The sequence below is a fragment of the Bacillus rossius genome, chromosome 1 (genome assembly GCF_032445375.1).
Source record: "Bacillus rossius redtenbacheri isolate Brsri chromosome 1, Brsri_v3, whole genome shotgun sequence".
Classification (NCBI taxonomy): domain Eukaryota; kingdom Metazoa; phylum Arthropoda; class Insecta; order Phasmatodea; family Bacillidae; genus Bacillus; species Bacillus rossius.
In genome coordinates this window covers 126,967,082-126,979,903 of record NC_086330.1, presented here as the reverse complement: position 1 = coordinate 126,979,903, position 12,822 = coordinate 126,967,082, and the positions used below count along the sequence as shown (strand labels likewise).

Sequence of the window (12,822 nt, the reverse complement as noted above, 5' to 3'; positions counted from 1 at the left end):
ATCAAAACCAACCATAGTTTCAAAATAAGACAGTAAAACACTTTTTTTTAGTTTATAAGTTATGTGCTTATTATGAAAAACAAATCAAGATATTATTTCTACATGAAATGTAATCACGTGGCTAGTTGTCGAGTTGTAAACGAAAGGACACCTGGGTGAGGCTCGGGTCCTGGTACGAGCGGGCGTACTCCTCGAGGTCGGCCTGCGTGAGCTGCGGTCGGCCGGAGACCACGTCCCGCTCGGGGGGCGACGGCACCATGTAGTCGCTGTCGCCCAGGGTCTTGCCCTCGCGGTCCAGCCTCGGCAGGTACACGCGCTGCTCCTCGGCGCGCGGCTCGAACACCTCCAGCGGGATCCGCTCGCAGCGCTCCATCACCGTCTTCAGCTGCCGGCGCACCCACAACACCTGTACTCAGCATTCCTTACCAACATTGCCGCATAACATTAATAATGTGACTTTATTTAAAATAATACTGTAGTATGTACCTACGGAATCCTGGAATTTTTTCAAGGGTTTTATTCCTGGCCGACGCGACGGGGACATACAAGGATCCTGAACAAGCCGGTTTTCCGGCACGTATGGTAACCCAACAAATGACCTACGAGGGTGGTATGATAAGTTACTTGGTTTGAAACTAAAGAAAAAATATTTTTTTTACTGAAAAATTTATAAAATATACGTGTTATAACATAAATAAAAAAAAGACTTCAAAAAAGACTAAACCCTGACTTTGGACCTGAATTTCAACAAGGAATGTTATTAAAATACAGCATCGAACAGTTAATACTATAAAGTTTACTTTTGACCTTTTGAACTTTGGTTTGCGTCATTCACCGCAGATGGCAGCACCGTGGCTACACATTTCCGTTCCATTCACGAAATTACTCCTACAAAAAGCCGTATACCGAGTGCTAAGATGTTACACATAAGAAATAAAGATTATTTATTCATAGGATGGAAACTTCATTAGTATATATACAGATGACGCTAGCGCTATAATTATGCGAACCATTATTTACTAAACACTCTCGTAATTTCTGAAGGAACTCCGGTTTGAGTACCACTCCATAAAAGTATAGATGGGAGGGGGAAGAACCTATAGCCAGCTGGCCCCTTCTGGTCCGGTGTCTTCAGCACTTACTCCGCTTCAAGCTTTCCGGTGAATTATGCAATAGGCTTAAAAAAAAGAGAGCCAAATTCGCAAAGTCAAACAATAAGAATAAATTGTTAAAGCTTAAAATTTTTTGTTGAGACCAAGATGACATATTTCGTTTCCTATCACTCCCCCTTATGGATTTTTTTAACCGGAACTGCATACACATATGAAGATCATTGGGGGAAGATGTGCGTATACGAAATACCTTACATAGAAAAATGTACCACCCCTCCTTTTTCTATCACGAACCCGTATGGCGGCGTATACAGAACACATTCTAAAAATAAAAGGGGTTTGGGGGATCGCAATTTTTATTGTAACTTCTCCCTTCTCCCAACCAGATGTCTACAATTACTTTTGAACCAATTTCAAGACTTTATTAAAATCCCTTTTACTTAAATTAATTTGCATATTTTATATAACAAGGTGAATTTTTATAACTATGACGATAAAACTTAAGCATGAGTAAATTTGACAAGAAATAGATCTATACTATTCGCAGGAACGTACTGATTATAAAGATAGGCAGATAAAACCTTTCCACCGATAGTTTTCACGCGATCTGATTATGCAGTCTCAAACTATTTAGTGCTGAAGTGAGGCGTAAAAAAAAAAGCAAAAAGCTCTTGGAAATTAAAGTTTCATAACTTCCAGCAGTGTCACTGTTTATTTTTGGAACTTTTTGTGACTCTAGTGATCAGTCCTTCAGTTTAGTTACTTTTTGTGACCTTCGTGATATATTCACACAATGCCTTCCAAAAGAACATTACCATTTTTGTATTTTGTTTCCAAATTTACCTATTTACCCCTAGTGTGTTTCTCTCTTTTTGTTATTCACGTTAAAAATTGTAGTAAATAGAACTGTTTTAGTATATTTTTTCTAGCATTGAATTTGTAAGAAATTAATGTGGATTTACAAATTAATTTTGGAAACGAAGGGGGGGGGGGGGGCGCAAGCTCCCTGTGCCCCCAATTAAATAAACTACCTCTTGCAGTGGCGGATCCAAAAGATCGAGAGAGAAAAAAAAAGGAAATGGTGACCAATCATGTTAGGAAATGTAAGGTTTTTTAAAGTTCTGCCTCCCCTTCCTTTACAAGTATAAGACTGGATTTATAAACTATGCAAGTCAATAATTTTATTTAAACATGTTATTTCACTGGGTGAAAGTTTAACAGGTGTAAAGATGATGAATACAATAAAAAGAACATAGTGGTATTACATGCACGAAAGTCTGCGTCTTTTAAAGATTTCGGAACACCTCCCTTCCAATATCGCCGTCGTAAACGCAAGCCAAAACTCAAGAAAGTTGAAAGTTAAACAATACTCGCTTTGCGCTACTGCGCTTTGCGTGGTTCATAAACCGGTATTCTAAATTGTGATTTCTGGACATTTAGTGTATTTTCGTTAGCGTGTGGAGTAGCAGCACTACAATTTTTTTTTTTGCGACTTCGCGTGTTTTTATTTAGCTGATGTAACGTTGGGAGAGTAAATAAAATCATATCAATGTTGTTAAGTCTTCTGTACTTGTACATATCACATTTACTGATATTTCACAAAAATTCAAATCGCTGAATGAGATTCCTTGCAGCTAGCACGCCAACTTTCACCACAATATTCTTCGTTTTGCCTACAAGTGCATAACGTACTAAAATTAATAAAAATTGTGTTTCTGGTATTTAAAAGTCGAAACATTTTTAAAGTAAAGAAAACAAACTAATCAATGTGATAAATATAAGTAAATTTTAATAGTTTAAAGTTTTTATTTTTATTTTTGCAAGGTTCTATTTTGCTTTGAGCTATCATAAAACTGGCTCACTGCTCCGCATAGCACGGAGCAGGGGTTGGTCACGTCTGCAAGTACGTGGAGCCATTTACACCTCCCCCCCCCCCCCTTCAGCTAATTGTTTCGCCACGTTGGTAGGATGCCACAAACATTGACTGAAAGTGTTGGTTTTTTTTTATTTATTGTGGAAAAAGTTTTCAATAACTTTTTTTTAATGAAAGTGACTTTTTTTTTAACGACGGAGATTCTAAATCATAATTACTAACCATTAGAGACCCGGAAATTTCTGGGATTCGTGTGGCCTCAGGGTATAATTCGAAGTGGCGGGTGAGCTCCTAGCCGGCGCACCCACCTGCTGCGTGAAGGCGGAGTTGGCGCGCTTGGCGTGGGGCCGCGAGTAGCCCGCCGCCTGCTCCTTGGGGTAGCTGGTGTGGTCGGCCCAGGACTGGCAGCGGTGCGGCCCGCCCGGCCCGGGGGCCTGCTCGCACGAGCCGGGCCACGAGGGGAACTTCTCGTGGCCGGGGCCGTAGTTGACGGCCTTCAGGCTGGCCGCATCGCGCACCGGCGGCGAGGAGGAGTCGGCGGCGCGGCGGCTCATCGCGGGCTGGGCGCGCCCCGGGTGCCTCGCCATGCGGCCATGTGGCGGCCTGCGACAACCACAACCACCCATTACACGACACTTGCCACGGAACAACGGCAACAGGAATGGAGAAAGTGGGAAAAACAATTGGTTGTCTGTAAAGTCGGTTTACGGACGATAGTTTACCGTGACGACGTCATAACAAAACATTGATGAAATGATTCCATTCTTTTATGAATAAAATTGAATCATTCTTATTGAATTATCACTATTTTGTATGGGATACAAAGAACGAGTGAAATGAAATCTACAATTTAATTGATAAATTTACTTTTATTTGCACTCTTTAATTCAAATATGTTTATTACTTTAACGAACAGATTATTTTAACTATAACTTTTATACATGTTTGCTATTTAACTTCTTCCAATCTGTGTTATTCTGTTAAGGATAGGACGATGATAAGAAAAGTAGGAAACGAATGTGAGTGTTTCAAGTTTAATGTGCCTCGAAAAAGTCAAATCGATGGTTGTTCCAATCGAGTGGAAGAGAGATAGATGCGGCGCAAGCGTACAATGAGCATAACGGGACAATGTGCGTAACGGGACAATTTTTCGTGCGTGCAGCCGGCGTTCATTGATTTATTAGACGTTGTCACGTCAAAACAATTTCACTATTTCGTGTGAGACCCCCACCTTAAGTTACAGAAAGAAGAAAGAATAAACAATGGATGACATGGAGAAGAGGAGAGTAGAAGATGGTCACGAAGACAGACGAGAATCCTTGACAACTAAAAATGTAGAAGAGAAAATACGGAAGAATATCTAATGATTTAAGGATAAAGATAAAGGAAAGGTAACTAAGGAAAGTAATACTGATTCATATGTGTCACGCAATATTGTCAGTTTCAAAAATAATATATGGCCCTAAAAAACAGTGAAGTTTTCCATCACTGGCATACGCGATCGACAAACTAATCTAATTATAGAAGAAAAGTTTTCTCCAAAATTGAAGGTTATGCATTATTTGGGAGCGTTTAAAATTTAAAAAAAAAAAAAAAAAAAAAAAACATTGTGATCAGTTCTTTTAGTACTCGCCAATGATGAGTAAAATAACATCTAACCTCGGTAACGAGCAAATTAATGTGTTATCATGTTGCAAATAAACTTATAATACGAAACGCGAACACGGGAATTTTAGGTAGAATTCTTAAAAATAATGTCGAGTGTAATATATATATATATATATATATATATATATATATATATATATATATATATGCAAATTGTGTTTTTAAATACATTTCTTGACGCGAATCACACGTAGTTTCCGCAACCGCAGCTAGAATTCGCTGCCGGAAGAGCTGCGTCGACTATTGAATCATTTGTTTAGCATACCGAAATTTTAAACTAGGCTATATAATGATACGGTTCCGATAAAAGCGAAAAATACTTAAAAAAAAAACTGAACCCCGTCTTTGGACCTGATCTTCGACGAGGGATTTTATTAAAATACTGCCCATCTGGTTAAAATTAATTTAAAAAAATTAATACTGTAAAGTTTTTCTTTGGGTTAGAAAAATTTGGTTGTGCCATCCGCCATTGATGGCAGTATCGTGGTTGCACATTTTCCGTTCCATTCACGAAATTAATTACTCCTTTCCAAATGCCGTATACCGAGATCTAGCGCATATAACCGCCGAGGCCCGCGCGCCAGCGCAGCGCCTGGTCGCCCGGCGCGGTGACCGTTACGGCCCCGGGGGTCGCCGTGATTGGCGGGACCGGCCGACCTCGCGGCAGCCCGGGCTCGAACCCACCCCCTCCCGCCCGGCGACCTGGCTCGTGGCCCCGATCGCAGCGCCAACTGGGGACGTATTTATCACGAAGAGATTTAAAGTATTGCCGTGTGTTACAACGTTGTAGCATCGTCCACTTTTCGTGATCGGTCGCGTTTATTACTGCGGGCTCACGAATCATAGCGCAAACACGTCTTGCGGCCCAATAAGGCAATGGCTTCTACTTGCAGACGGCCGCCAATCACAAGGACAAAATCGTTTTGTGGTAGCATACCTTATTGCAGATTTATGATTGTTCCAGATATTTTCGCGAAAAATACTTGCCTATAGAGTCTACACTATGCTTTTCTGCCGCTGTTAAAACTTCTGAAACGTTTTTCGGATGAATATTTTTTCCACCACTTTTCTTAGAGTGCACAATGCATGTCTCTCAAGAATTCACTAAGTAAATTTAACAAAATCTAGCATGTAAACCATTGATGTAAACAAAATCACCGAGTAGATAACCGCTCCTGTTCAACTGCATAGTGTAACACCGACCCTAGGTTATATACAGCGTGTGAATTAGCATGTCACGTTACAGAGTTACATGTGATAGATTTGGAAGCTAAAGCATACCTGTTATGATGCTGCTTTGTTACTCTGACAACAAATCAAAACATCAAATTTTTAGATATTCCTAGGGGCAAGCATTTTTTCACGAAAAATAAAAATTCTGAACTTCTCGTGACTGGCGGCCGCCCGCCGTATTTGGCCGGGCCATTCAGGACACGTTTGCTTCCGCACAGAACTTTGTGATTCGTGTCCCGTCAGTGAGCGTGTAACTCGACGAAACTCGACCAATCACAAAACACGGACGATGCTATAGCGTTTTCACAAAAAGCTGGTCTCAAAATTTTTTCGCGAAAACAACATACCCTTACCTACATTTCCAAGGCTAGGACGAGGGGGAGCACATCCCGTTAGCTCGCCCTCCACGGGGTCCGCCGACTGCCCGGGTCGAGACCCTGACACAAGCTTCTGTTCCCACTGCCCCACTACTCAGGAGCAGCTCTGGGAAGTCTATCATCCGTGTATCTCATCCTGCATAGTTTTACTAACAACGGGAACAGGACATTTTCATGGCCTGCTTATAAATTAGTTTGGTTTAACTCTGTATACATTAGTACGAAAGGAAACATAAATAGGCCCTAAAATCTATAAATAGAGACCGAAAAATTCGTGCATTCATTTCGCGATAGCCAAAAGTTAAAATACATATATCTTTGAGCCGCTTTCGCTATTGGCTCACTATGTATATGGAGCGATCTGGATCAAAGAGAAACCCTCAACCAAAGTTGAGACTGCTCACAGGTCAGCAACCAACGAACTGGCGTTATTTTCCCGAGTGTGCAGAGGACTGTGCAGTCTACCCTGAAGGTAAATGAATACGCGAGTTTTTCCAGTCCCTACCAATGGGTAGTGCCACGATTATTTCGCGGGTCATTGGTTAGCAAAGTACTTAAAACACACTTATATCTGCTTCACGTCGCTGATTGGACTACAGTGCTCGACACGCTGTTAACAATCCTCAGGCAAGTTATAAATAATGAGAAGGATGTGACCTTTTAAACGACAAATGAGCATTCTAAAAAAAAATGCTTGTTTACATACAGGAATGTTGAGTCCGGCCTGGAGTGAAATGAATGTGCGAAATAATCGGGTTCCTATTATAACATTTAATGGAATTCAATAAGTGTTCATCCGGTGCGAAATGTCTTGAATAAAAAAAAAAACGTTTCCGGCCCAATCTAAAACTTGTTTTCCTTTCGCGCGGAAACAAATTACGAATACTTTCAGCGAGGGATTTCCTGTAGAATAAAATGTGCATTTCGAGCACGCCGCAGCCTAATTTCTCTCGAGGTGGACGGGCCCCTGTCTCAAAGTTACTACTGAAGGAAGCAACCCTGTGCAGATCTGAAGAATTAGGATAAAAAATTAAATATGCATACCGCTAAGCTTCTCCCGCTATTGACACACAGTTTACAGGGAATTATCTCGGCCAATGAGAAACCCTCAACTCAAGCTATCCAACTGAGACTTCTCACCAGTCGGCAGCCAATGAACAGGCGACATCTATCCGAGTATACAGGATTTTGGAGTCTTTCCTAGAGGTAATTGAAAACGCGACTTTTCCCGGTCATCAGCCATCACTGACTGCGACTGGACTATAATCCTCGGCCCAGCGGACCCGAGGCTCGAAGGCCAGAAAGTGCATCTGCTAACCCCGAGGTCTAGCCGGGAGCACAGACGGCGGATTGCCGCCCACAACCTCCAGTTGGGAGTCTATAAGTGTCAGGTGCTAAGGGGGTTTATTACTAAAGGAGATTATTGAGAAATGTTTCTGTGTTGAAAATAGTTAGTAAATATTTGGCCAAGTTTGAAGTATGAAGTTGAAAATTTCTGAGTATTAAATTTTAAGTTAAAATCGTGCAAAATTTATTCTAAGCAAGAATGGGGGTAAAAGATAGGGCTAGTAATATTTCGCGAAAATTTTTATGAACAAACTATGTGTTAAAACACTGTTACATCGCCTGTGTTTCGTGATTAGTTCATGCTCACTATCGGCACACGAATCACATCAATTCTGTGCGGAAGCAAACAAGGCGAAGGCTTATCTTGCAAACGGCCGCCAATCACAAAGCAGATAATGCTGAAGCATAAATACAATTTAGCAAAAGAGAACTATTGTTTCGCGAAAAATCACTGTTTATAATTGTTTAGTTTAAAGATCAAGATTAAATGAGCGTCCCTCTACCACTCGCGTAGTTTTCAAGCTTTCCTGAGGCGGTTTCCCTGCGTGTAAACCAGTCGATACCAGCGCCGCCACGGCCCGAACCCGCTTTTCCCGAGAACGGTTCCATCCGAAAACACAAGCTAATTGTCTTGACACCCGACCGCCGCTGGCGATGGCAATCGGAAAGCAGGTAAACAGCTTTCTTTCTGGACGCGCACTTACCGGGCGAAGTAAACACGAAAAAAAGTCACTTTGGTCCGAGCTTTTATTCCCAGAAAATACTATGAATAGGGGAGGGGGGGGGGAGAGATAATTGAAAGGGAAATATACATAGAAAAACTTCGTGCGTATCAAAATAAGTCGATTTTTTTTACTGCAGATAACTCTTTATGAAATTACTGACTATGACGCAAGAACGCAGAAAGTTTATACTAAATGGCTAAGGCTAGTATATTGAGGGTAATCCTAATCTTAGAATAAAGTCGACAGAGATATTTGTGTTCAACCATTTCCCTAGCGACACGTATAATCAGGTAGACTCCGGTTCACTATAGCACAATTGGGAAAACTACATACACAGGCAATGTACATATTAACCAATTATAAACTTGTAAATGTGTCAGATTGCCTACATTACCTTAAATGTTAGGGCAAACGCTTTTGGAGCAAACGATGTTCAGGCCAAACACCTTAATGCACTGTCGGAAAATACACTAATTGTACGGACTTTTCCACGAAGAATTTAACTCCATTAAACGAGAGTTCTTCGTAATTACAAATAACTAAATCTTGATTTTGACTTCCAGGTTTTTTCTTTCTAACTGAACAAAGGTGGACAATGGAAGCGTGTTATTACTGTATATGTAACTAGTTTTAGAATGTTTTGTTTGCATACCAAAATGTTCCTTTTGGATTCATGTTCTAAGTAAGTTAATTCGTGTCCGTAAATTTATGAAGATCTCTGGATAATTTATATCTAGCGTTCTTCATACATTGAAGGTGAAAATTTTAACAGTGTAGAAAAGGGGAGCACACAAATACTTAAGGACAAACGCTACAAGCTACCCAGACATTAGTACTCCGTAATATATTTTTTTTGTAAATGAAACAGAAATATCATGAAAAATTACAGATATTTGTAAATTAGTACATTTACATGACAACTATATCACTACAAAATGGTGTGCAGAAATACTTGGTTCGGATTATTACCCGGGCATATATGTTTTGTGTTGTCGCAGTACCCCCAATAGTTAAAACCGTTCCCTGAATAATTTTCCAGTATTAATTGCGCAAATAATGATAGTACTACAAATTATCTTTCCATGGTTTTAAAAAAAAAACTTGAATGAAACAAAATGAAATATACAATTATGCGCCAATTTTCGTAAGAAAAAAAGTACTCAGTATTGGCTCGAAAAACGTATTTCATATATGCAAAACTAATCATAGCCATTTGTTGTACATAATTACTATCCCTTTCTTGTAGTATCAAAAACTATTTCTTGGCAATTTTTTTCTCCCCTGTGAGAGAGCAATGAGCCAGGTGACCGTCGATCCGAGGAAACACTCGAGTTCACGCCCGCCCAGGAACACGAGCTACGGGTGGTGCTGGGGGGGGGGGGGGGGGCAGGGGTCATGACGATTGCCAACGGAGCATTAAATTGTCCCGGGAGGGTTCCTTTTTCACTTTCCCCTTCTTCCCCCTCCAAACCATTAGTCCGTGCTGGCTTTCACCTGCAAGACGACCCACGCCTCTCGATGGGAGCGGGTGGGAGGGGGTGACGCAGGTAAACAGCAGCTCGCGATTCGGCATTCCTTCGCTGCTGGGTGCGCGAAAAAAGCTATAGTTGAAGACCAGCCAATCTGATTGCTACCTAGACTGCAATGTGCAATATGTCTGGACTAGCAATTTCCGCCTAGTGATTGGAAGTTCGTATGCAAGAGAAGTCGTTGCGCGAAAAAAGCTATAGTTGAAGACCAGCCAATCTGATTGCTACCTAGACTGCAATGTGCAATATGTCTGGACTAGCAATTTCCGCCTAGTGATTGGAAGTTCGTACGCAAGAGAAGTCGTTACCTTGTTTGGCCAGTCCATTTAGAAAGTATTAGCTTCCTCACTGAATTGCTGAGATGAGTGTGTCAAAAGTGTGCGCGTACCTTAAAGAAAACTCAACCCATCACGAAACAAAGGCGATACTAACGTACAACTGGTCTTTTCGCGAAAAATCACTGCCTCTAACTATAGTCCGTCTCACCCTTAGTTTGCAGTACCGAGCAAATGGTGCCCTGTTGCCAGACTGACACTGCCCAGCCTGTTAACATTACAATTACTATTTTATACATCGATAGTTATATTAAGTTTTAGTATAGCTATTTTTAATTTATTTTATTTTTTATTTTTCTAAGACCATAACATAGTATCTTTTGGTGGTATTATTAAAGTGGAATATATTCTGAAGAAAAAAATATATAAATTATATAAACACTCAATTATTATTTCACTATCGATAACAATGCATCCCATTCACTATGTCCTATGGTCAAAAATGAACTTTTTAAATATTAAAATAATATAAATTATTTTTTAAAAAGGTTCAAACCACGATGGCGGCTTTCTGTTACGTTTTTCTTAGAAGTAAGAATGGAATATTATAAAATGATGCTAGTGATGAAATACAAGAGAATATATTTTTTAACTTCCTAATTCCAAATCCTACTTCTTTTAAAAATATAATTTTTAAGCAAATTAATTTTTTGTTTGTTACTGTATGAAGTATAGTCTAAAAATGTGCTCTTTGGATACATCTGGTTAGCTAACTGAGCACACTGAAACAAGGACGGCGCTAATAGCAGATATTGTGCATGGCAAGAGAGAGTAAACGCTCATTGAAATGTACACTGCAATATAAATATGAGACACGCTATAAACACTAGAGACGGGAAAACGAGATCTGGAAAGTCCGCGAATCCCGGATAAATTTCGTCTCACGTGGGAATAGTTCAGATGTGTAGTTCATACAGATTTAGACAGAATTCGACCAACAAGCTTCGGCTTCAGTTTCATCTTGAAAAATAAGTCGATAACATATACGTTTTATGGTATAAACTGCTTCCAAAGTATGGTACATGTTTTTGAATCTGGAACTGACGTTTTTATTGCAAATAATGAAGAAAGTACATATTTAAAATGTAACACCGAGCATCTGGATAATTTAAGTTAAACCACGCTAAACTTGTCGCCGTCATCAAATGATTTAATGGAAATAATTATGAGTAGTACTCCTTTATTTAAAAAAAAATAACATGATGTTTACGTCCAATTATTTCAAATAAATCATTTTACAACAGCGAAAAATTTTGCTGTGGTTATAGAAATTTGTTTAATTAAACATTATTCATACTTATATTTTCATCTTATATAATACCTACATTATTTTCAATAAAAAAAGTCGTTCAGCTCCAATTTAAAATGCAAAGGAAGCATTTTAGACCACAAGTAATATAAATGTTTGTTTTTTAATTAACTATTCAAGATTAACCTGCAGCCGAAGTTTGTAGGTTGAATTTCAACTCGCAGTGCTGACTTTTGCGTTGATTTTGTTTTCGGCGGAGACAATGATTTGTAGACATCTGCAAAGTTCACGTTAACTTTGTGAAGTTCGATTAGGCTCAACACACATTTTCGTAACAAGGGCCACGCTAAATACGAGATATTAATTTGAGACAGGCTATAGTTGAGCAATAAGTAGCTTGACACGCTCCTAATATCAAGAACACAAGCATAAAATATCAATACTTATATAATCCAACAAAATTCTATCCGGACAGAAGGTAAAATGTGGTTTGTTTGTGTACAAGTGTGTGGTTTGTAGCCTGGCACCATAACATACATTTTTCGAATGTTACAGGACTATACAAATTTATATAAAAAGAAAAGAAAAAAACCTCCCCAGTTTTAAGAGATACATAGACATGTTTTCGATGGCCGTAGAGATCCGGAAATTTCATGCTTCCAATGACCTGAAGCAGCTAATCTTGATGTAGCTGTGTTCTCTTGTAACTTAGTCATTCGTTCATTGATCGCTCGACCTCGAGCGAAGACGTGTTAAATCTTGTAAGACCTGAGCGTGATACGACCGCTCGGTCGCTGTTGGTCTGCTACTGGTTTATGCTATACCTTAGCTGTTGCAAAAACATACAAGTATTAGGGGGGTCGTGAACTTTTATCGTCAAATGAATCGCTAGCGGCATGTATTTTTAGCGACAATATTTCGACACAGCTGTGCGATAAAAAAAGGATCATCGTATGTGTTTCGTGATTGGTAGAGCCACGATTATTTCGTGAATTCATTTAACTCCAGGCTAGAGTCAACTGGCCTATCCTATATAGAATGAGTCTGAATTAGGGCGACAAGCTTCGGCTGCACTGATGCAGGCTCAACACAACAAAATAAGATGAATACGTGTATACGACTCAGTCCTTCTTTTCAAGGCTGGGATACGTCTTTTAAGTTCGAGTCGAATAACATTTTTTATTGTAAATAATAGAGAAAGTATTTAAGATTGAACTGTGAGCGTTTGGATAATTTTTAATTGAATGCAGTTCTAAAACCACCGTGAATTTTATCGCTGTAGCAAAATTATTTTATTGAAATGCATGTGGGTAGTAACACGTCCAACAATACGTGGAAAATAAAGGTGTTAACCCCAATTATTTCAATGAAACA

The 12,822-nt window shown here is 39.6% G+C and overlaps 1 protein-coding gene across 1 annotated transcript in view; it reads right to left on the bottom strand.

Moving 5' to 3' along the window:
* The window catches only part of LOC134545119 (uncharacterized), a 485,066-nt gene that overhangs the window by 150,619 nt on the left and 321,625 nt on the right, over nt 1–12,822 (bottom strand). The window contains exons 3-4 of the mRNA XM_063388552.1: nt 3,294–3,588; nt 152–385 (exon numbers count right to left, since the gene is read on the bottom strand). Coding sequence (XP_063244622.1) covers nt 152–385; nt 3,294–3,572 — 513 coding nt within the window. The 5' untranslated portion in view covers nt 3,573–3,588. The remainder of the gene's footprint in view (nt 1–151; nt 386–3,293; nt 3,589–12,822) is intronic.